At 53.2% G+C, this 21,199-nt stretch overlaps 1 protein-coding gene across 1 annotated transcript in view; it reads right to left on the bottom strand.

The window, feature by feature from the left end:
* NOL6 (nucleolar protein 6) overlaps nt 1–21,199 on the bottom strand; it is a 66,825-nt gene that overhangs the window by 32,421 nt on the left and 13,205 nt on the right. Inside the window, exons 12-21 of the mRNA XM_034774424.1 lie at nt 20,718–20,895; nt 19,918–20,040; nt 18,775–18,923; nt 17,784–17,859; nt 14,111–14,251; nt 13,103–13,220; nt 12,709–12,863; nt 6,443–6,606; nt 4,463–4,615; nt 2,732–2,829 (exon numbers count right to left, since the gene is read on the bottom strand). Coding sequence (XP_034630315.1) covers nt 2,732–2,829; nt 4,463–4,615; nt 6,443–6,606; nt 12,709–12,863; nt 13,103–13,220; nt 14,111–14,251; nt 17,784–17,859; nt 18,775–18,923; nt 19,918–20,040; nt 20,718–20,895 — 1,355 coding nt within the window. The remainder of the gene's footprint in view (nt 1–2,731; nt 2,830–4,462; nt 4,616–6,442; nt 6,607–12,708; nt 12,864–13,102; nt 13,221–14,110; nt 14,252–17,783; nt 17,860–18,774; nt 18,924–19,917; nt 20,041–20,717; nt 20,896–21,199) is intronic.

Here is a 21,199-nt window from a genome sequence, read left to right as displayed (position 1 = left end):
CAGCACTAATACAAGTACTGTAGTGCAATCTCTTATCATGAAAGTTGAACTTACACATATAGAATTAAGTACAAAAAAAACCTGCATTCAAAAATAAAACAATGTAAAACTTTAGACACTACAAGTCCCCTCAATCCTACTTCTTGTTCAGCCAATTGCTCAGACAAACAAGTTTGTGTACATTTGCAGGAGATAATGCTGCTGGCTTCTTGTTTACAATATCACCTGAAAGTGAGAACAGGCATTCACATGGCACTGTTGTAGCCGGCATCGCAAGACATTTTATGTGCCAGATGCACTCAAGATTCATGTGTCCCTTCATGCTTCAACCACCGTTCCAGAGGACATGCGTTGATGCTGATAACGGGTTCCGCTCAATAACCATCCAAAGCAGTGCAAACCGACACACGTTCATTTTCATCATCTGAGTCAGATACCACCAGCAGAAGGTTGATTTTCTTTTTTGGTGGTTTGGATTCTGTAGTTTCCACATTGGAGTGTTGCTCTTTCAAGACTTCTGAAAGCATGCTCCACACCTCGTCCCTCTCAGATTTTGGAAGGCACTTCAGATTCTTAAACCTTGGGTCGAGTGCTGTAGCTACCTTTAGGAATCTCACATTGTACCTTCTTTGCATTTTGTCAGATCTGCAGTGAAAGTCTTCATAAAACGAACAGCATCTGCTGGGTTATCATCCGAGACTGCTATAACATGAAATATATGACAGAATGCAGGTAAACCAGAGTAGGAGACATACAATTCTCCCCACAAGGAGTTCAGTCACAAAATTTAATTAATGCATTTTTTTTTTTTTTTAAACGAGCATCATCAGCATGGAAGCGTGTCCTCTGGAATGGTGGCCGAAGCATGAAGAAACATATGAATCTTTAGCGCATCTGGCACGTAAATATCTTGCAATGCCAGCTACAAAAGCGCCGTGCGAATGCCTGTTCTCACTTTCAAGTGACACTGTAAATGCTGCCCGCTTCTTATCATCTCCCGTAAATGTAAGCAAACTTGTTTGTCTTAGCGATTGGCTGAACAAGAAGTAGAACTGAGTGGACTTGTAGGCTCTAAAGTTTTACACTGTTTGGGTTTTGAGTGCAGTTATGTAATAAAAAAATAAAAATAAAAAAAATGTGTAAGTTGCACTTTCACCATAAAGACATTGCACTACAGTACTTGTATAAGGTGAACTGACAAATACTATTTCTTTTGTTTGCCATTTTTACAGTGCAAATACTTGTAATAAAAAATAATGTGAAGTGAGCACTGTCTAGTTTGTATTCTGTGTTGTAATTGAAATCAATATATTTGAAAATGTAGAAAATCATCCAAAAAAATTTAATAAATGTCAATTGGTAGTCTATTGTTTAACAATATGATTAAAACTGCGATTAATTTTTTTCATCACAATTAACTCAAAAAATTGAATCGCGATTAATCAAACAGCCCTAAAAATAATACCAACACCTAGCTCCTACATAGCACTTTCCATCCACAGATCTCAAAGGAAGTCAGTATCCTCATCCCCATTTTACAGATGGGAAAAACTGAGGCACAGGGAGTGGTGATGACCAACCCAAAGTCACCCAGCAGGCCAATGGCAAAGCCACGAATTGAATCCAGGTCTCCCAAGTCCCAGTTCAATGTCCTATATTATCATGTCCACACAGCATCCCTGGTAGCGGTGCTAGCAAACATGTCTCACAATGAATAGACTAGAGCGTGGGTATTGCCTGGAGGCAAACTATGTCCAGGAGGAAATGAGGTAAACTCCTTGGAAATTAGAGACAGCTACACCAAGAGATCTAAGCAATAAAACACAAAGAACCTACTTTCCCCCACCCCCAAACACCTGGGGGATTAAGACATTAAAACCTACAAGGAAAAAACAGAACAAGAAACCAGCCCACATCCCAGGCGCTGTGAGTCCCAGATAATCTGCTGCTTGGGTTCCCAGCTAACCACTCCAACGAGGAAGGCGTTCCCAGCCAGAGGGAGCTTTGGTGACTGGTCACAGGATATGGAGGCTTTCAGCTTCTGCCTCCAAACTGGCCCAGGTCAGCAGCAGCTGAAAAGCAGCTTCTCCCAACAACCCCTGAGTGGCTGCAGTGAAACGAGGGCAAGTGGTCTCGATTTGGTTCCGAGCAAGGTAGCTGCTCTCACCCCCAAAATGGCAACCCAACCAGCCTCTGAATAGGCCGAGTCCCTGGTCTTTCCCCTCTTCCTGAGCATACCCACAGGGATTGTCCAAGAGGGTTTAACTGAGGTAAACAGGACGGTACAAAGGCTTTCCTCACATGGCCTAATCAATGCATCTGTCTCCTGCTATGGAGAGATCTCCCAATGGAGAAGTCTCCATGCAGCCACAGTGCTATTAGGGCCAACAGGGACAGTGATTTTTCTCTAACCTGTCCACAAGAAAGCGATGCCCATCAATCTTATTCCACAGAGCCTGCCCACCAGCCACAACAGACTCAGGCCACTTGGGTCACAGTGAGCCCCACAACTTGTGGTGGAAGGTTCCGTATACCCCATTACCAACCCCGAGCCGCCCAGTCCCCACACAGCGCCACCGATTAGCAGCACCATCTGCAGGGCTCTCGCTGAGAACAAGGCAGGCCAGGATCCGCCGGCGTCACCCATCTCCTCACGGCCACACCTGAGCGAAGGGCAGCCAGAGGACGTGCGGCACGGCGCCGTGGGCTGCGCGGGGCCCCATCCACTCACCTTTGAGGTCGGCGTTCAGGTTAACAATGAGGGGGCTGTTCTTCCAGTCGAAGGCCGTGAGCAGGTGAAGGAAGCGAAGGAAGCCCACCTGAGGGGAGCTGCAGGCAAGATAGAAACCACTGTAACGGGGTGAGAGAGAATGCACCACCTGCACACAAAGGAGCTCCGAGCCAGGCACTGCAGAACCCCAGCTAGGGGAGCGAGGGAGGAACCTCCTCACGGCCAGGGACCATGGGCATTTTGGCCTCTCTGGCCCATTGAGGAGGGACCGTTCATTGAAGTCAGGTGGGAGCCTCTCCCCCAGTCACATTCCTGTGACTGAAACCAGGGATGGGGCAAAACGTTCTCCTCGGTCCTCTCCATCTTCTGTGTCTGCCTCTTCCACAGAGAGGCAGTTTTGTCTAGTGGTTACAGCGGGGGAGGGGGGCTGGAGTGAGCCACTCTCTTAGTGGGCAAGTCGCTTCACCTCTGTGCCTGTTTCCCTCCCCATAAAACAGGGGACTATACATGCCAGCACAAGGCAATGGACAGGCTTAATTAATGCTTGTGAAGTGCTTTGAGAGCCTCAGACAAAAGACTCCCTAGCAGTGTGTGGCATTATAAACAGCACAACTTATGGGGAGAAATCGGACTCTGCTGAGTCCTGTCGAGTCCACCTGCCCAGGGCCAGTGCAGGATTGGTCTCTATGGTACATTTACTAGTGTTTTGTTCCATCTAGTTTTAAACATGCCAAGTTTCCCCGGCTAACAAGCCAGGCTTCCGCTGCCAGCAGGAAGCTCCCAACGTATGTATGGAAGCCATCTCATCAACATCATAAACCCAGGAGTCCTGACACCCATGCCCATCTAGAAGCAGGACAGGAACAGCAGATGGGAGTAACTGGGGTTCACGCTGTTCCAGCCTCACATTCAGCTGCGGGAAAGCGCGAGTGTGACCCTAACTGAGGATGGTTAAACCCCAGAGGAAGGATTAGTACCAGGGGAACTGCACAGATGTTTATTCCCATAGCCCCTTGGTGTGACTGCATCTCCAGAGCCTCCCATCCCCAACCTGGGGCACACATCCCCCTTTATCTCACAGCCCTTCTGCAGCCAGGCCCCTGTCTGCTGATACACCCTCACTTCTCAGCTGCGGCAGCCTGGAAGCTGGGCTCTGGGCTTCTATCCCCCCGCAGCCTTGGCTCCTGTGGTGGCACCAAGCTCGGGGATTCCTCCCCAGGCTTCCCTTCCTGGCAGCTGTAGCCGGACAACCCAGGCTCGGGGCTTCCGCCCCCTGCCAGGGTAGCCCGGGTTCAGGGCAGCCCAGGCTCGGGGCTTCCGCCCACTGCTGCAGCCAGGGGCTGGGGTCTCCAACTTCTGTCCCCGCCCAGCTCCGCAAACTCAGGGCTTCCTCCTCCAGTGGCTCCTGAAATCGTGAAATTGACCAAATTTGAAAACCCTCTGGCCCTGAAGTTGACCAGAATGGACCGTGAATTTGGTAGGTCCCTACTCATCGCCCATGGTGGCTCAGGACCAGTCACCCATGCAGCTTCTCAGGACTGAACTAGTCCCCAACTGCACTTCATTAATAAGCCATTAAAATCGCAGTGAGTGTGCTGGGGCAGACTCCCAGCCCCGCCCCCCTCCTCTCCCAGCCCTGCCCTCAGTTCCCTCACCCAAACCACCCCGAGAAAACATGAGGGAGTTAATCCAACATAAAAAGCAGTGAGGCCAGGGCTCCCCGGTTCTCACCTCGGCGGGGTGAAAGGTGCTGGGTGCAGGAACAGAGACGCCGCCAGCAGATCCACGCACTCATCCGAGAGGCTGTCACTCAGCAGCTGGGCGCGGACCCAGCGCTTGGCTAGCCGCGAGGTGCCACTGAAGGCGGGGTGTTGCTGCTGGAGCCTGCAGGGAGAAGGAAGAGAAGCAACAACGTGACCTCATTATCCCAGTCACCCAATCCACCCCAATGGCCTCTGATTGCAGAGCTGTGAACGGATGGATCGTTTGCTGCAAGCACTGGATTTGCTGGGGTTTTGTGGAGAGGGAAGGGGGAATGGGTCAGTCTCATTCACTCCATACCCTTGCTGCTACAACTGCTATTACTTTGCTACTGAGCGACTGCCCAGACCCACCGGTCACCATAACTGGAGGGGAAGGTCTCTCAGATCTAGCAGAAAGCTGCCAATCAGTTCCCTACCCACAATGCACTCCTCTCTCCCTCTCCTTCCCCCCCCCCCCCCCAATGCTTTGCCCGTTCCTTATAGACAGAGAGCTGGAGGACCAGTTCCCTACTGTGACACTGAGCCAGAAAGGGTTACGCAACTAGCAGGCTAAATGACCCAAATGCAACCTTTAAAGACATATTAGAAACGTATGTAAATGGTAATTAGGGCTATTCCTTATAAATAGCTAACGTAGCCATGTCCGATAGCCTAGAGCAAACCTACATTGTTAGAGAATTAGAGGTAAATATTAAAAGGTATTCGTATGTGTTTACTTATATCTTATTAGAGATTAACCATGTAACCAGATGGTTCCTGTCTGTTACTATATCTATTGATTCAGAGATGAGAAGGGATTAACACCAGATGGAACTTGAGTGTAATAATACCATTACTATAAACTTCAAAGAGAAATATAGACAAACTATCTATGAACTGCTTAATGGATAATTATCTTATGCTGATGAATGCAACCAAGTACCTGTGCGTACATAGGAAATAGAAGGTTTTACCTCAAAACTGCAATGCTTCACCCAAGGAATACCTGCTGTCAAGAGGCTATTGATAGCCTGCCAGAGATCTATAAAAGAACTCTAGGGCCCTGATCCTGTATCTCAGATCTGCTTAAGCTTGGTCAGGGGAAACTTGTGTCCCGAGACAGAAGCCTTCAGCTCCCGTCTGGATTGCCCTGCTATTTCCCATGGAAGAATTTGAACAAACTCTTTATATGGGCTGCCTATTCGGACTATAACCTGATGAACTGATTCTGGAAAGAAGTTTTTGCAACTCAGCAGCTCACCGTCTCTACTATGAAACTGACCTAAGAACTTTATTCATATCTGTATGTACAAATGATCTTTTAACCACAATACTCACACACTCTCTCTCTCTCAAAATAAACCTTAGTTTCGTTAATAAGAATTGGCTGTAAGCGCGTATTTGGGTAAGATCTGAGATATTCATTGACCTGGTGGGTATTGTGTCTGATCGCTTGGGATTGGTAGGACTTTTTATAGGATGAACAAGATTTTTCATAATCCTCATCATATTTGACTTTGTCTGGGTGGGAGCCCAAGGCTGGGTTGCTTTAAGGGAGTTGTGGTTTTGACTTCTGAGTAGCCAGGAAGGTACACCTCTACCCCAATATACGCTGTCCTCGGGAGCCAAAAAATCCTACCGCGTTATAGGTGAAACCGTGTTATATCGAACTTGCTTTGATCCACTGGAGCACGCAGCCCCACCCCCCGGAGCACTGCTTTACCCCATTATATCCAAATTCGTGTTATACTAGGTCACGTTATATCAGGGTAGAGGTGTATTGTAGAAGCTGTTTTGTTGCTGACTTGGTGATCCTAATTATAACCACCACTAGTTTTGGGGATCGTCTGTCCCATTCTTTGCAGTTTGTCCTGATTAAGCAATCTCAGTGTGGCCCCTCCAGGCACCAACAGTCACACCTACCCATAATGCACTCCTCTCTCCCTGCAGGGCATACCCTCTTCCTTACCCGTGCAGAGAGCTGGTCAGGTAGGGCAGGTGGAGCGTCTCCAGTTCCAGCTGCTGAGACTCCTCTGTGTCCCGGTACTTCAGCATCCCCTCTGGAGTGACCACCTCCTTCAGGATCTGGGGCTCCCTGTGGTAGGCCACTTGGAGGCGGAAAACGTAGCCATCCTGAGAGAGGGAGGGCAGGAGAGTGAGCCACAGCAGATGGGGGCAGGAGCCCAGAGCAACATACACAGCCTATGCCTTGAACTTGTATCCCCAAGGCAAGGATGCAGAAAAGTTACTTATCGTATCTGGAGGTTCTTGGAGATATGTCATCCCTCTCCGTTATCCACTGTGGGTACGCACGCGCTCCATGTGCCTGGAGCTGGAGAATACTGAAAGCAGCGACTACTGGTCTGCATACGCACCCTGGCTCACCTGGTGCCTCCAACCAAGGAGATAAAAGGCGGGGCAACCACCTCTCCAGTTCCTTCTCCACCACGAATCACAGAAGATCCGAAGCAGAGGGGAAGGAAGGTGGGTAGTGGAACACGGAGAGGGACCACGTATCTCGAAAAACCTCCAGTTATTACAAGGTAAAATAACTTTCTTTCCTTTTTTGAGTGCTGGTCCCTCTGTGTATTCCACTGTGGGTGACGGACAAGCAGGACCCCAAAAGGAGGAGAGTGTGAGGTCGTGGATAGCAGAGCCAAATCAAGGACTACCATTCCAGAAGATGCACCAAACGGAGGAATCCGCTACCAAGACGTAGCATCTCACAAAGGTGTGAAAGCCGCTCGAGCCACCCGCCTTGCGGATATCAAGTAAAGGCGCTTACTGAAGCAATGCCATGGCCATTGCTTGCACTCTTGTGGAATGAGCTCTTACCCCATGAGGCGGGGGGAAGACTAAACAGCCAGTGGGCTGTATTTTGCTCTGCTGAGATCCATTTGGAGATTCTTTAAGAGGAGACAGCCTGACCCTTCCCACTATGCTGACAAACAGTCTAGGAGAGCTTCTGATTGGTTTTGTTCTCTGCAGGTAAAAGGCTCAGGTTCGCTGAACATCGAGGGATTGGAGCCTCCTTTCTTCTGAGGGCGTGAGAGGTTTTGGGAAGAACACAAGTAAGCGAACTGACTGATTCAGGTGACACGCAAACTGCTTTGGGGGGTGAATTCAGGGTGTAAATGTAATGAAACCTTGTCCTTATGGAATACAATGCCCCAAGCTCACCAACCCTCCTGGCTGAGGTGATGGCAACCAGGAATGCAACCTTCATGGATAGGAGAGACAAGGCGCAAGAAGCTAATGGTTCATGACAGAGATGAACAGGTCCCTGGTGGTGTTCCCACACAGAGTCAAAATATTGTTCACCAGAGTCGTGTAGGTCCCACTCACCATCAACGGCACAATGTCTGCTGAGAGAATCCACTGGCACATTCTGGTTTCCTGGGAGGCAGACTGCCAATGCACCTGCTCCACAGACTGACCGCTTCTGTGCGCAGGGGAATGGATCTCGCTCCTCCCCATTGGTTGATATAAAGGACTGTTGTGATGTTGTCCATCGCCACAATGGCACAGTGACCTTGAATGAGCGGGAGAAAAGCTTTGCAAGCCCTTCGAACAGCCCGCAACTCCAGAACATTGACGTGCACCCTGGACTCTCTAGATGTCCAGGTGCCCAATGTCACAACCCAATGGCCCCCTCCCCCTAGGAAGGTAGATCAGCACTGTATATTGCTAACGCTGTTGCAAGCATCGCAAAGCATTTTGGGGAGGGTTAAAGGTGTGTGAATGGAGAGTGGAAGATTCCTTTGCAAGTTTACGAGAGGCCGAGGGGGGGGGGGGGGGAGGGAAGAAAGCAGAGAATGGGTTAACTCAACGCTGCAACTAGCAAGCTCAATCCAAAGATAAGAAGCTGACTCCAGCCCAAGGCCAGCTGCTACCTGCCAAGACAGAAAGGGAGAAGTCCAACCGTGAGAAAGGAAAGTTGTTGAACAAAATGCAGGGGCCGGGAAAAGAAACAAGACAGCGAAGGCCAGCCAGGAACAAACAGAACTGTCTCATGGCCCTGAAACCGGTGTGTTTTGGGGAAAGTTGAAGAGACCACAGAAAACCAGTTTGGACTGTCACAAAGAGCACCAGGAGCAGAGTTCCCTGAATGAAAACCCCCCCAAGGACCCTCCTGAGAGCCGAAGCAACTCGGAGAGCACAGCGGATCCTTGGACGGCCTGGGCCCAACTCCCCCTCCTCCACCTCCCTTCTTCTGACGTTACACCCAGACTTGGCCAGTCTAGGTCGTGTGTGTGTGTGTGTGTGTGTGAATATGAAAGTGGGTTAGGGACTGGGGCATTAAAGCTTTCTTTCTTCCCCTGAGAGATGTGGGAGCATTCCCAGCACTCTCTGCTGTGATTTTATTATTTTAATCAGTAAAGCTTTAACATTTAGACACTTGGTGTGCCTCGTCATCTCCTCCCCAAAAAGATCCTGTGGCCCCAGCCTGATCAACTGTGGCCCAGGCAGACTGATAACGAAAATCTGTCACACCAGCGCTAGACAGTTGTCCTTCTGGGCTCCCCAACCCAACAGGGGTGTACTGGTAATCATCCTTCTGTCCAGAGTGGAGGCGAAGAAGGGAACATCAACACATACCCAGCGGGGATTCTTCCACCATGACAAGGATGGTATCACTTGGACAGGAACAGTCCCTCTGGTGTTCACGGACTGCCGGTTTGGCGAGTATACTGTTTGAAGCCACACTTGTAGGCAACAGAGATGGCATCTTAAAAATGGCATGACATAATTGCATGAAGCCATATGACCTAGGAGAGAGAAAAATCTTGACAGGTACTCGGGGGCTGCTTATGACCTGATCAAGAAGATTTGGTCATAGCCTGAAACCTATCCCTCGGCAGGAAAGCCCTTGCTGTGACTGAATTTAAGGATGCCCCAATGAAGTCTAAAGTCTGCTTGGGGTGAGGACAGATTTTTTTTTGGCATTTAGGCTGACCCCCAAAGAGGAAAAGAGTTGCAGGATTGTCAAATGGATGTGAAAACCTCTTGGCATGACCTGGTGACAAGGAGCCAATCATCGAGGTAGAGGAAAACAGTGACACCATGGTGTCTGATACTGGCTCTACTATAGAGAACACCTCGGTAAAAACCCTGGGGGTGGCAGCAATGCCGAAAGGGAATACTCTGTATTGAAAGTGGTCAGAGCCCACCACGAGTCTGAGAAAGCGTCTGTGAGTGGGGTTGATGTCCATGTGAAAATAGGCATCCTTCATGTCAAGGGCAGTAAACCACATGTCCTTTTCCAAGGATGGAATTAAGGATGACACTGTGACCGTGCAAAACTTGAGTTTGACACTAAAGTGGTTGAGACGGCAGGTCGAGAATGGGTCTCCAACTGCCTAGGAAATACATCGAGCAAAAACCCCTCCTTTGGTACTGAAGAACTCACTATCGCTCCGCACTGTAAGAGGGACTCCACTTCTCATTTGAGAACATTCTCACACGGGTGGAGGTGGGGACGGGGGCTTTGGAGGGGGTAGGGACGTACACTCCATCATATAGCCAGAATGGATGACGTTCGCACACACTTGTCCATTGTTATTGCACTCCACGTACTGAAAAAAAGAGAGCTAGACAACGACCTCCAAAGCGTGCATAGGGGTCAGGAAGGGTAGGACTTAAGTAGTTTGCAGCCCCCATCAAAAAACAGCGCATAGCCAAGGGCTTGGATTGGGATGAGGAACCTGCGGCCAAGCAGGACTTTTGAACCCCTGCTTCTTACGGGTTGGGTCAAAAGGTCGCTGGTGATAGAACTGTTGAACCAACGGTCTAGGCTTGTATGGTTGCCAGTGGAATTCTCTCTTTGGGGCAGGTATATATACTCCCAGGGAGTGGAGTGCGGCCCTGGAGTCCTTTAAAGTGTGTATGGACTCAGGCGTCTCGTGATTAAACAGATGAGTCTCAAACCTCTATAGTGTTCTAGACCTCCCTGGGAAGCCTCAAAGCATGGAGCCATGACTCCCTGAGCATTCCTCTGGGAGATGTATCAGCTGCATCTACCACTGATTGGAGACCAGTCCTGGCAACAAGTTTGCCTTCTTCTATGAGGGCCTGCCAACTAGCTCTGTCCTGCTGCGGAAGCCTGTCAGCAAAGTCCACGATTTTTGAGTAGTTCAGGAAGTTGTACTTAGCCATTAGCGCTTGGTAGTCGGCTGTTCTGAACTGGAGGCTAGAAGAAGAAAAGACCTTCCTTCCCAATAAGTCAAGACGCTTGCCCTCCGTATCAGTCAGGGGAGATCGTAGGTGTTGTTCCCTGGATCGCTCCTGAACCACTAAAGAGAGTTCGGGGCAGGATGAGAGAACAGAAATCTCGCCGCTTTGGCTGGAAACATAGTACCATTTCTCTGTCCTCTTGCCAGACTGCTCTAGCTGGCTCCAGCTAACAGGGAATGCTATTCGACTGGAGCCAGAGGACTGGAGGACATCCAGGAACTTGAGGTTCGGGATCCTCAATACCTTAAGAGGAATCTGCAGCTCCCCTGCAATTCTGCGAAGAAGCTCTTGGAAGTGCTGATAGTCATCAAATGGGGGTTGGAGACACTGGAGTCACCACCTCATCTGGAGATGGAGACATTGACGGCCATCTCATCAGTTCCCATGGAGCCACCAGATCAGGCGCATACTCCTCAGCTGGGCCGGGGGCAGTTCCGGTTGCCCTCTCAAAGGGGAGGGAAGAGGAGACTCCCTAGCAGACCAGACCGGCTCTGCAGAATGGTACTGGTCCCATAGCCCCCAGTATAACCAATAGGATGGATCGAATGAGGGTTGCGGAGGTTCCCATGGCATGGGGTACCAACAGTTCCAAGCAGGTGATGAGGTGGAGGTTTGGTCCTGAATTGGTCCTTGTGACCAGGAAGGTGTGTCTTGGAGGAGGGACTGACAGTTCATTGGGCAATTCAGAATCTCCTGATGAGAAGAAAGCTGATTCTGGGTCCAACAGCGGTACCAACAGCGCCACAGGAGGAAAATCATAGCCCGAAGATGGAATGGGAGACCGACTCCTCCCAAAGGTCAGGTCTCCTGGGGGAGTCGTAACCTCTCTCGAGAGGGAGGGACCTGAAGGAGGGGAGACGCGGCCTGGGAGAAAGAATTTGTTCTCTGGAAGAGGGTAGGTCTTGGCTCTTCCTGTAGCAAGAGGGCTCCCATCTGCCCGAACCACCGGAGTCGCAGTAGAGACTGTCTGTGCCACTGCCATGGAAGACAAGGATGGTACCACAGGTAACCGATGCTCTCAGGGATCTGTCTTCCGTTGGTGGCTTGTGTTTGCAAGGTACCAGTGCTGCCGGATCGCCATCTGGTGCCATGGGAGCCCTAGACTTGTGAGCTTTCTTGTCATGCTGCTGAGACTTAGGACATGCAACGTTTTCTTGGGCTGGGCTTAGATACTTGCTCAGTTTAGCCAGGGCTGAATCAGACTGCCTTCTTCAAAGTGGATTTGGAGGAAGACTTAGTCTCATGCTTATGAGAATGCTCCCTGCTCTCCTGAGAAGACCCCAACAAGAGATCTTCAGGGGTAGAGTCCTTCACTCCCGATTCAGAACTCATGGCAGAAGGCGCCTCTTGCTGAGTCAGGTCTATGTATGGGGGGCTGCCCCAGCCTGGCTCTGATCAGCCCAGAGTCCTGCGTATAGCCCACTACCAGAAACAGGGAATGGGGGTGGGGTGAGTGGAAGGAGAGCTCCCCAAGCCTGGAGAGAGTAACTAAAAAACACTAAAAATGACCAGATAAAACTTTAAAACTCAAACCTCTAACAGCTACTTACAGCTATCTCACTCTCTGTGCGCACCGATAAAGGAATAAAGCTGAAGTTTCAGACACTGGACGTTATGACCAGGACCATGCGGCAACAAGAAGAAACTGGGGAGGCAGTCGGTCCACCCCGCCCTTTATCTCCTTGGTCAGAGGCACAAGGTGAGTCAGGGCACGTGTGCGAATCAACAGATGCTGCTTTCAACGTTCTTCAGCTCCGGGCACACGCGTACCCACAGTGGAACACACACAGGGACCAGCACGCCAGCCTCATGCCTGGTGGTGCCTGCGACCCGCCAGCCAGAATCCCAGCTCTGTGGCTGGCAGTGTCAGCCGCTGTACACACCCCACAGCCCCTTTGGCTCCCTCACAGGAAGCCAGGCACAAAAGATCCTTGACTCCTGAGACCAGCCCATCAGAGAAGGATCCCTGCCTGCCCCCGCCCCAGATTCCCTTGTCTGTACCTTGTACACGTCTGTGTGAGTGGCTGCAGGCCGGCAGAGGAGTTGGTGCTGCTGGTTGAGGAGCTCGGCCAGGCGGAGGTGGAAAGCGGCTTTGACGCGTTTGATGGCTTCTTTGTCCTGCGGCCACTGGCCACTCCCTTCCATGTGGCACACAACTGAGGGATTAAAGCAGCCACAGGAACACGGTGAGCCCGGGGCAGCAGTGAAAGACCAGGTCACAATGCAGAGGGCTGGGCGGCTTAGTGGCTAGAGCAAGGCACTGGGAGCCAGGACTCCTGGGTTTGGTTCCCAGCTCCAGCACAGATGCAGGACTTCACACGTAATCTTGGGCAAGTTATTCCCCTCAACCGCCCCCCCCCCCCCGTGCCTCAGTTTCCCCTCCTTGCTATCCTACCTTTCATTGGGGCTATATACGCCGGGCAGGGCTTCTGAGCCAATGGAAGCAGCGACTCCTTATCCTTGATCCTCATGTGGTACGAATAATCCGGTTTCATGGGGGTTGGAGGGAAGACCTAGGACACAGCCAGACTGGAGTTTAATGGGGTGATATTGGAGAAAGCGGGGTGCACCCAGCGAGGCAGCACGTCCCTCCCAAACACGGTGCCATACTCGTGCCGACCATCGCAGCCAGCAAGAGCACAGCCACGCAAGCAGCCGTGTGCATGGCACCAGCACCACACCGGTCAAGGCTCGTGCTCCAGGGCACAGGTGGGTCATTGGCTGGGGAAGCCGCACAGGAGACAGGACAGCAGAGGAGAAAAGCCACTGGGTCTGCTCTTCCGTGGCAGCTCCTAGGATGCTTGTGAGCGAGCGTACGTACAGCGCCCAACGCAGTGGAGCCTTCTCCCCGACCGGGGCCTAGGAGAATTACTGCAGTATAAATAACAGAACCAGGAGGAGACAATTCCCTATCACGGTACAGTCAGGGCACCATTCCCAGAGCTCCCAAGGTGCTGGATTGCCCACCCCTGCGGTGCCACCATCCAAACTCCAGCCGCCCAGGGCTGGCTTGGGGCCTAGTGCTCCCTATGGCCACATGCAAGACCTAGGTTGGCCTCCTGAATCAGCTCTTCCGCTCACTGGGGGCAGGGACTGGGGAGTGCTGTGAAGGCCGGGGGCTCAGCCCCTGGAAGGGAGAAGGGGACTAAGCGCTGCTCCCTAGCAAGGCTGGCTCCTCCGCCCAGGCTGGGTCTGAAGCGACAGCCGCAGCCTCAAGCCCCTTCCAGTACCTCACAGCAGCCATTCCCTGCCCCCAGTCTTCCACTACCAGCTCCTGTCTCCATCACACACAGCTCCTCACCATGGGTAGGATGTTACCCAGCTCCCCTATGCTGAGCCTGCTGGGGGGTGAAGGGCACAGTCATTCCCATCCCTCATGCTCGCCCCCCCACGTTAGACTCACGTCCGTGTATCTGAGGGCCGGGTGGGTCCCCTGCACGGCCGTCACCGTCAGCGGCAGCCCCTCCAGGTTCCAGAGCTTGCGGCTCAAGTCGTCGTAGGAGCGGACGATGCTGACCATGGCCTCCTCCCCAGTCCCTGCGGGCTGAGAACACCCCAGACGGTCAGATGGCGGTGCTCAGTCCCCCGCCACCCTTTTGTAAGTGCAGGTGCAACGGAACCAACCCGGGACCCCTGCCCTCCACCAGGCTGGCACCCTCAACCACAGCAGCAGGGAGCTGCAACCCTCCTGCTGCTTCTCCCACTGCGCAGCTCTGCCAACGGACCCGTTCCCCCACCAACTTCTCTGCAACCTGCCAAGCGCAATCACCAGGCCAACACCACCAGGGACAACGGGAGCAGTCTGCATACCGGCAGCTGCTCTCTGCCACCACAGGGAGGGAAAGGAGTACAAGGAGCCAAGCGCAGCGCTGCTGTGGGCTGTCCAACAGTTGCCATGTCCTACCCCAGAAGTGGCTTTTTTCAGTGGCAGGGGAAGAGATCCCTATAAAAGGCACTAAAGGAAGCACAGAGAATTATACTGTACACGCTAAGGGAGAAGCTGAGGAAGTAGCAAGGCACACACACACACACACAAAATGTCCAGGGCAATGCAACATAGGTGCAAATAAGGGCAAAGCTGCCAGGGAGAGGCACTGAATCATGGAGAAGGGAGGCACCAGTCCCTCCCGCTGCACAGCTCGGCCGTTGCGTTCCATTCCGGGTACCACACCACTCGAGACAGTCACTAAGGGGGCGCTGCCCAGGGAAGAGCAGCATCCGACGAGGGGGCTGACAGGTGGGACGGACAAGAGCCCAGCCTGCACGGCTTGGCAAAGCAACGACTAACGAGACAGGTATCTGCAGAGTGTAACACCGAGGAGGGAGAGGAAATGTCGAGGGTGCCTAGATAGCCCAGTGATGGGCACGTAGTCAGCATAGAGGAGAGAGGGATTTCCCATCCATCACCCTCAGGAGAGGGCCTGGACCAAACAAAACAACAGGAACAGAGACAGATTTCAAGGACGCAGCTCAGAGGGACCGTGCAGATCGACAGCTATAGGATGCCTGATTTTTGTGGGAGAACAGCAGTGCCCTCTGCAGGACCAGTTGGTAATTGCCGACTGAAGTCTTTAAAAGGCTACCCCAACAAAGAGTAGCAGGACGGTTTGTTCACCCTCTCTCCGCTGTCTGACTCTCATTGCCCAATCTTCCCAAAGTCCCCTGGCCTGGCTAGCAGGGGACATGCAAATAGGCAATACAGAGCCATAGCCTCGGAGGATATGTCTACACTGTAACAAAACACTTGCGGCACCAAATCTCAGAGCCCAGGTTAGATGGCGCTGGGCTAGCAAGCTATAGAGCTAAAAATTGCCGTGTAGACTTTCGGGCTCAGGCTGGAGCCAGGCTCTGAGACCCACCCCCTTCGCAGTCCAAGCCCAAACGTCTAAATGGCAATTTTTAGCTCTGTAGGCAAAGCCCGAGTCAGCTGATCCAGGCCAGCCACGGCTGTGCTGAGGGTCTCTTATCCCAGGCAGTGCAACAGGCTTGAAGGCCATGCTAAACGGGAATCACTGGCCTGGGTTAAGCAGCAGGTCAGAGCAGACGATTATAACTGTACCTTCTGACCTTACTGGCTAGGAAACCCTGCACCTCAAGACCCTCCTCACCCTGTCCTTGCTTCCAGGCCCCATTTTGGATTCCTTCCTGCTCAGCTCCCAGAGGCAGCACTCGTAGATGAAAGTTACTGGAGCATCTGTGCACAACCCTCGCAGCTCCTCGAATCCAGGCCCCAGCGTGCGAGAGCTATTCTCAATCCTGGCACTAGCCTGCCATCCCAACTGCTCCCTGCCAGTGACGGGGGACAGAAAGATCAGGCCACAGAACAGGTCTGGAGGCTTGGCTCAGGGTATGGATTGGGTTTCTCTCCAACGCTGATCCAAGTTGTCTTTGGACGAGGCAGAGGAATACGCTGTCCAGTTTATTGGGTGACAAAACTGACCCACTTTACGGTGGTTTCCCATCCCAAGTGGGACACTGTAAAAGCCTCCTTCCCGCACAGGACACAGCTTAGGTCGGAGGTAACATTAGCAGCGCTCAGAGAGCCGCCCCCAAGGAGGATGGAAAGGGTAATACGGATCCCTCTCAGCGCTACGGCTCCTTACGCTGAAAAGCGCCAAAGCCACCTGGAGATGTTTTCTCGCAGAAGACTGTGGGCCATGGGCAGCATCTAAGGGAAGCCACAGAACAAGACACAGCAGGACCTGGGCAGCATTATGAGCTCACGGGCAAGGAGTAAGGCTAAGATTTTGTCCTGGTTATTTTTAGTAAAAGTCAGGGACAGGTCACGGGCAATAAACAAAAATTCATGGACGCCCGTGACCAATCCTTGACTTTTACTAAAAATAACCAGGACAAAATGGAGCCGCAGGGGTCTCTGCCACCCATGGCGACTGTGAGGTGTGGGGCCTCCACCGGCTGACAGCTCCAGCTCCACCACCCTGGGGCTGAAGCAGAAAATGTCATGGAGGTCTCTGGAAATCACAGAATCTGTCATCTCCATGACATAATCTTAGCCTTAGCGATAAAACAAACAGTTCTGTGCAAATCTGCTTTGGATTATGGAAGTTAGAGATGGGTCCCATCAAATCCATCCCCCAGAGTCATGGCAGGACTGCTTCTGATGGTGCTTTTATAGCTTTTAAGGCAAGCAGTAGGGCTGGGTGAAAGTTTTCCTCTAAACTGTTTTTCAACAGAAAATTTGATTTTTGATTAAAAGATGTTTTTTCACAGAAAGCATCTGCTTTCTGTGGAAAATTTCAAATTCTGATAACAAAAATCAAACACCCCAAAATCAAGTTATTCTGTCTAAAACCTGAAATATTTCTATTTAGATACCCTGCATCAAGAGAGTTTGGTGCCTCGTGGGAGTTGTAGTTTGGTTTCCTCATGTGCCCGTTTCTCCTCTAAGGGCTGGGCTCCGCAGCCGGGCTACAACTCCCAAGGACTCCCATGATGAGGAGAGATAGGGAGACTGGGAGGTGCACAAGGAGCCGGGACATGGTGAGATTACATAGCTCCTTAAAGGTGAAGATGAGGCACTTGGCTTGGACGGGGGCACAGACAGGGAGCCAGCAGGAGGTTGGAGGATGGGAGAGAGGGGACTGAACAGCTGGAGAGGACGTTAGCAGCAGAATCCTGGAGATTGTGGAGGGGAAGGAAAGGAGGTCACAGGAACCAGAGCAAGGCAAGCTAATCGCAGACCCTGAGAGAACAGAGGAAAGGGGAAGAGGTGACAGGGAGCCCCACGGCTGGAAAAGCAGGAAGGTTCTGGGTCAGGATCGAGGGCGACAGGAGGCGGTGTTTGCGTGAGGTGCCTCAGGGCTGGAATAGCAGAGGAACTGCAGGAAAGGATTATGAGACAGTCACAGAGCCAGTGAATTTGCTGCACCAGCTCAGGGCCTCACTGAGCGTTCAGACAGGTACATTTCCTGTCCTTTTGTTAACCTCAGCACCTCACAAGTAGCAAGCCAGGAGTCCCTAGGCCCCAGAGCTACACCCCTCACACCCTGCCTCCTTCCACAAACCCCAGAGAGAAACCTCCTGCGCCAACCCTGGGATTTTAGACAAGACCTCACCTCTCGCCCAGCTCTGATCACAGACTCCAGCACGGCTCCTGAGTAGCAGATGGAGGATTCAGGAATATCTGCATGGCTACAAAGACAAACAAAAGCAAGAGGAGCTGTGAGATGCGTGGTGCCCCACCCTTGGAGGTCCAACCTCCTGCAGAAATACCCCCCCATCACTGGAGCCCTGAGAATTCATCCTCCAAGGAAGGTTAGGGTTACGAGATGGAAGGGATCTAACACGTCACCGCATTCCGCCCCTGCCCAGGGCAAGGAGTTATCAGGAACACACCCAAAGGAACATGGGTTCAGAACTGCTAGAAGAGCTCAGAGAATGACAGGCTTGCTGGGTCCACAGCCAAAGCTCCCAACCTGCCGGTGGCGCTGCAGCTGCTGTTCTCGGATCTCCGCGGGGCAGGACTGGAAGGGACCAGTAGAACCAAGGGAAGCTTTTAGTTCAGGGTGAGGGTCTCGTTTTTGGGCACTAGGCCTAAACTGCCAATTGCAGATGTTCAGAGCACTGGGTGGATGAACATCCTGCACGGATACAGCACCTGCCATCTTAAGGTCTCGGAGAACTTTACAAGGGGGTAAAATCCCCCTTTTAGAAATAAGGAAACTGAGGCACAGAAGGATGAGGCGACTTGCCCCCCACCCCCCAAGGTCACACAGAGCCAGTGGCAGAGCTAGGAATAGAATCCAGGAGTCCCTCCTCCCAACAGCCCTGGCTGTATCGACAGGGTAACGGCGGCTAATTGCCGGCATCCTCCTCGAGGCTCAAACCTCACCAGTTACCCCTGTCCTGAGCCCGGTGACTTGTGTCTGAGAACAGCATAAGTCTTGATGTGACACAGGGTGACCCCCATCCGCACCAGAGCTGGGACAGCAACGCAGAGCGAACCCGGTTCCAGCCAGCGGCTAACCCACCAGCTGACCCTCCGCTCCACAGTGCCCCTGACCAGGCAGCGCGGCGGTCGCTCCAGAGCCACCGTACCCTACTCACAGCCACAGCAGGTGCTTGACAATCTGCTCCGGGATGAGGCGCTTCTGGCACATGGTTTCTGCGCCCCACACCACGGCCTCGCAGATAGCGCCGTCCTGGAACCGCCTCAGCTCGGACTTCTCCCCCCAGAACTTCCGGAACTCGGCCGCCTGCGGAGAGAAGGGTCAGAGCACTTAGGGGAGCAGGCCGCAGGTTCGAATGCAGCCCATAGCAATTGCAACTGCCAGCTGGGGGCGGGGAGGGAGGGATGCTCAGACCGTGCCCTGGGGCCCAGCAGCCACTAACATGGACTGAGCAGAGTTGGGCACACAGGGGCTTGGTAGGCAGAAAGAGCCTGCCAGGGAGTGACCACAGCCCCCAGCTCTATTCCAGTGATGCTCCAGGCCCCCGTATGCCCAGGATCTGGCTAAAGCTGATACAGCAGAGACCCCCCCAGCCCATGGAACTGCCCCAAGGCCTGAGGATTTTCCCTGTTATTATGTCAGAGTTGGGTCCGATCCTGATCCGCCCGGGAGCGGAGGAAGAGATCGGGTGCAGGGTCTCAGTTCAGCTCCATCGCTCCTCTTCCGGACTCATCCCTTTGAGTGCGTGGCCCCCCCCCTTTGCAACCCTCCCCTGGCGTCCCCTCCTCCAGCACAAACACAACACTGCGTCTTGCTCCCCGCGCCTTCGCTCCGCCTCTCCTATCACCACCCACAAACCAATAGCGAGGGCTCAGCTCCCCTCTCCGCTTTGCCACAGCTGCCAGTCGCGGTGTCCAATTTCTCTTCCGGCACCGTGGCGCTTCCTCCCGGCCTGCCCCGACGCCGGGCCGGCGCTCCCTGTAAACACCCGCAAAGCCGCCACGCCGTCCTCCTTCCGGCCCCTCTTTAACTCGCCCCTGCTGCCATGCCGACACAACGCTCGGCAGCCCACGTGCTGGGGTCGTTGCTGAGCGCAAGGATTGCCTGCCAATCACCTGCTCCCCCACCCGCATCTCCCTGCTGTGTCTGGTACTTGCATCGTAAGTTGCTTGTGCCAGGGAACGGGCTTTGTTAGCCCTTTGTAGAGAACCCAGCATGACAGGACCCGGAGCAAGGCTTCCAGGGGCTCCTGCAATGTAAGCGCCACCCCAACCCCGGGTAGGAGCAGCCTCGTCCTCACCTCCGGTCGATCTGCCTCTGGTCCCTTCTCCAAAATGCTAGCGGCAAACTCAGGGGTGAGCAAGAGCCCGAACGACAGGTGTCCGGCGTCCTTGTGCTTCGGGGGCTCTGCGCTGATAGGCCACTGGGGAGAAGCAGGGAATGCAGCGTGAACGGAGACACCTTTGCTAGAGCGACATCTGCTCGGGCACCACTGCCCCTCTGCTGGGTAGATCCACCCCACCGTCCTGCTCCCCAGAACCCCTGCCCTCTGGAGCCAGGCAGACGGGGTGGCTATGTACTCAAAAGCTCTCCCCCATGCAAGAGCCCTACCCCGGCCCCCACCAGCCTCTGCTGTAGCGCTGTCGGGCAGGGGCCTGGTTATCCAGATCAGCTACAGCCCAGCAATGCAAGTTCTCTCACTACCCCCATCACCAATGGGTCTCAATCTCTGTCTGGGAGGGACCCCACCGAAAGAGGGGAAAGGCGGGGGATGCAATCCCCATGGCCTCTCTGCTGAGACCACCAAGCCAGGACAGCAGGGAACTGGACGGAGCTCCACCTGTCTCGGTCAGCAAACAGCTACAACTTTTGACAAGTTTGGTTCAACTTTTGACCCTGGACAGGATTTGAACCAGCAGTCTGGAAGATAACCAGAGCCCTCTGGGAGGGGCACAGGGCAAGGACTCTCCCTTCCCACCTTTCCCCGGGCAGCACCGCAATGGAAGGAGACAGGAGGCCCGAGTGGGCAGGAGAGGGGGCACATTACAGAAGCAGCTGCTGCGTTACACAGGAGGCTCTGTGAAGGGGGGGGAGGGTTACCTGCGGTGCCTGGGGCAGGGAGTGCGTCAGCAGCAGCACCCTCTCGGCCAGCCCTCGCGCCAGCAGGGAGGTGACGAAGGGCAGGGCTGCAGCTATATAGTTCCCGCCTCGATCCATCAGCTCATTCAACAGCTGCATCTTCTTGCAGGCTCCCTGCAGCTTGGAGACGTGCTTCAGGCTGCGGCGAGGGAGGAGAGAGCCTCAGTCACCTTGGGAAATGCCCTTGGGCTTCCCTCTGCCAAGCCACTTCAAGGCAGCGGTGCCTGCAGGATGCTCCCAAGGTAGGAGGGATGCTGGGAGGGGGGCACAGGCCAGGAGCTGGGCTACACTCACGGGATCGAGTGCACACAGCATCATCCAGGTAAAGTCTGACACAGCATGGACCAGCGAAGCTGGGATTCCCAGCTCTCCCCCAGTGTGTACTGGGAGTTCCCAGCCCTCGTGGCTCAGCAGAGATCAGACCCTGAAATGGCCACCTAGGC

The sequence above is a fragment of the Trachemys scripta genome, chromosome 6, assembly GCF_013100865.1.
Source record: "Trachemys scripta elegans isolate TJP31775 chromosome 6, CAS_Tse_1.0, whole genome shotgun sequence".
NCBI classification, from domain to species: Eukaryota; Metazoa; Chordata; order Testudines; family Emydidae; genus Trachemys; species Trachemys scripta.
Note: the sequence above shows the minus strand (reverse complement) of the source record. Positions and strands in the feature narration are given on the sequence as shown.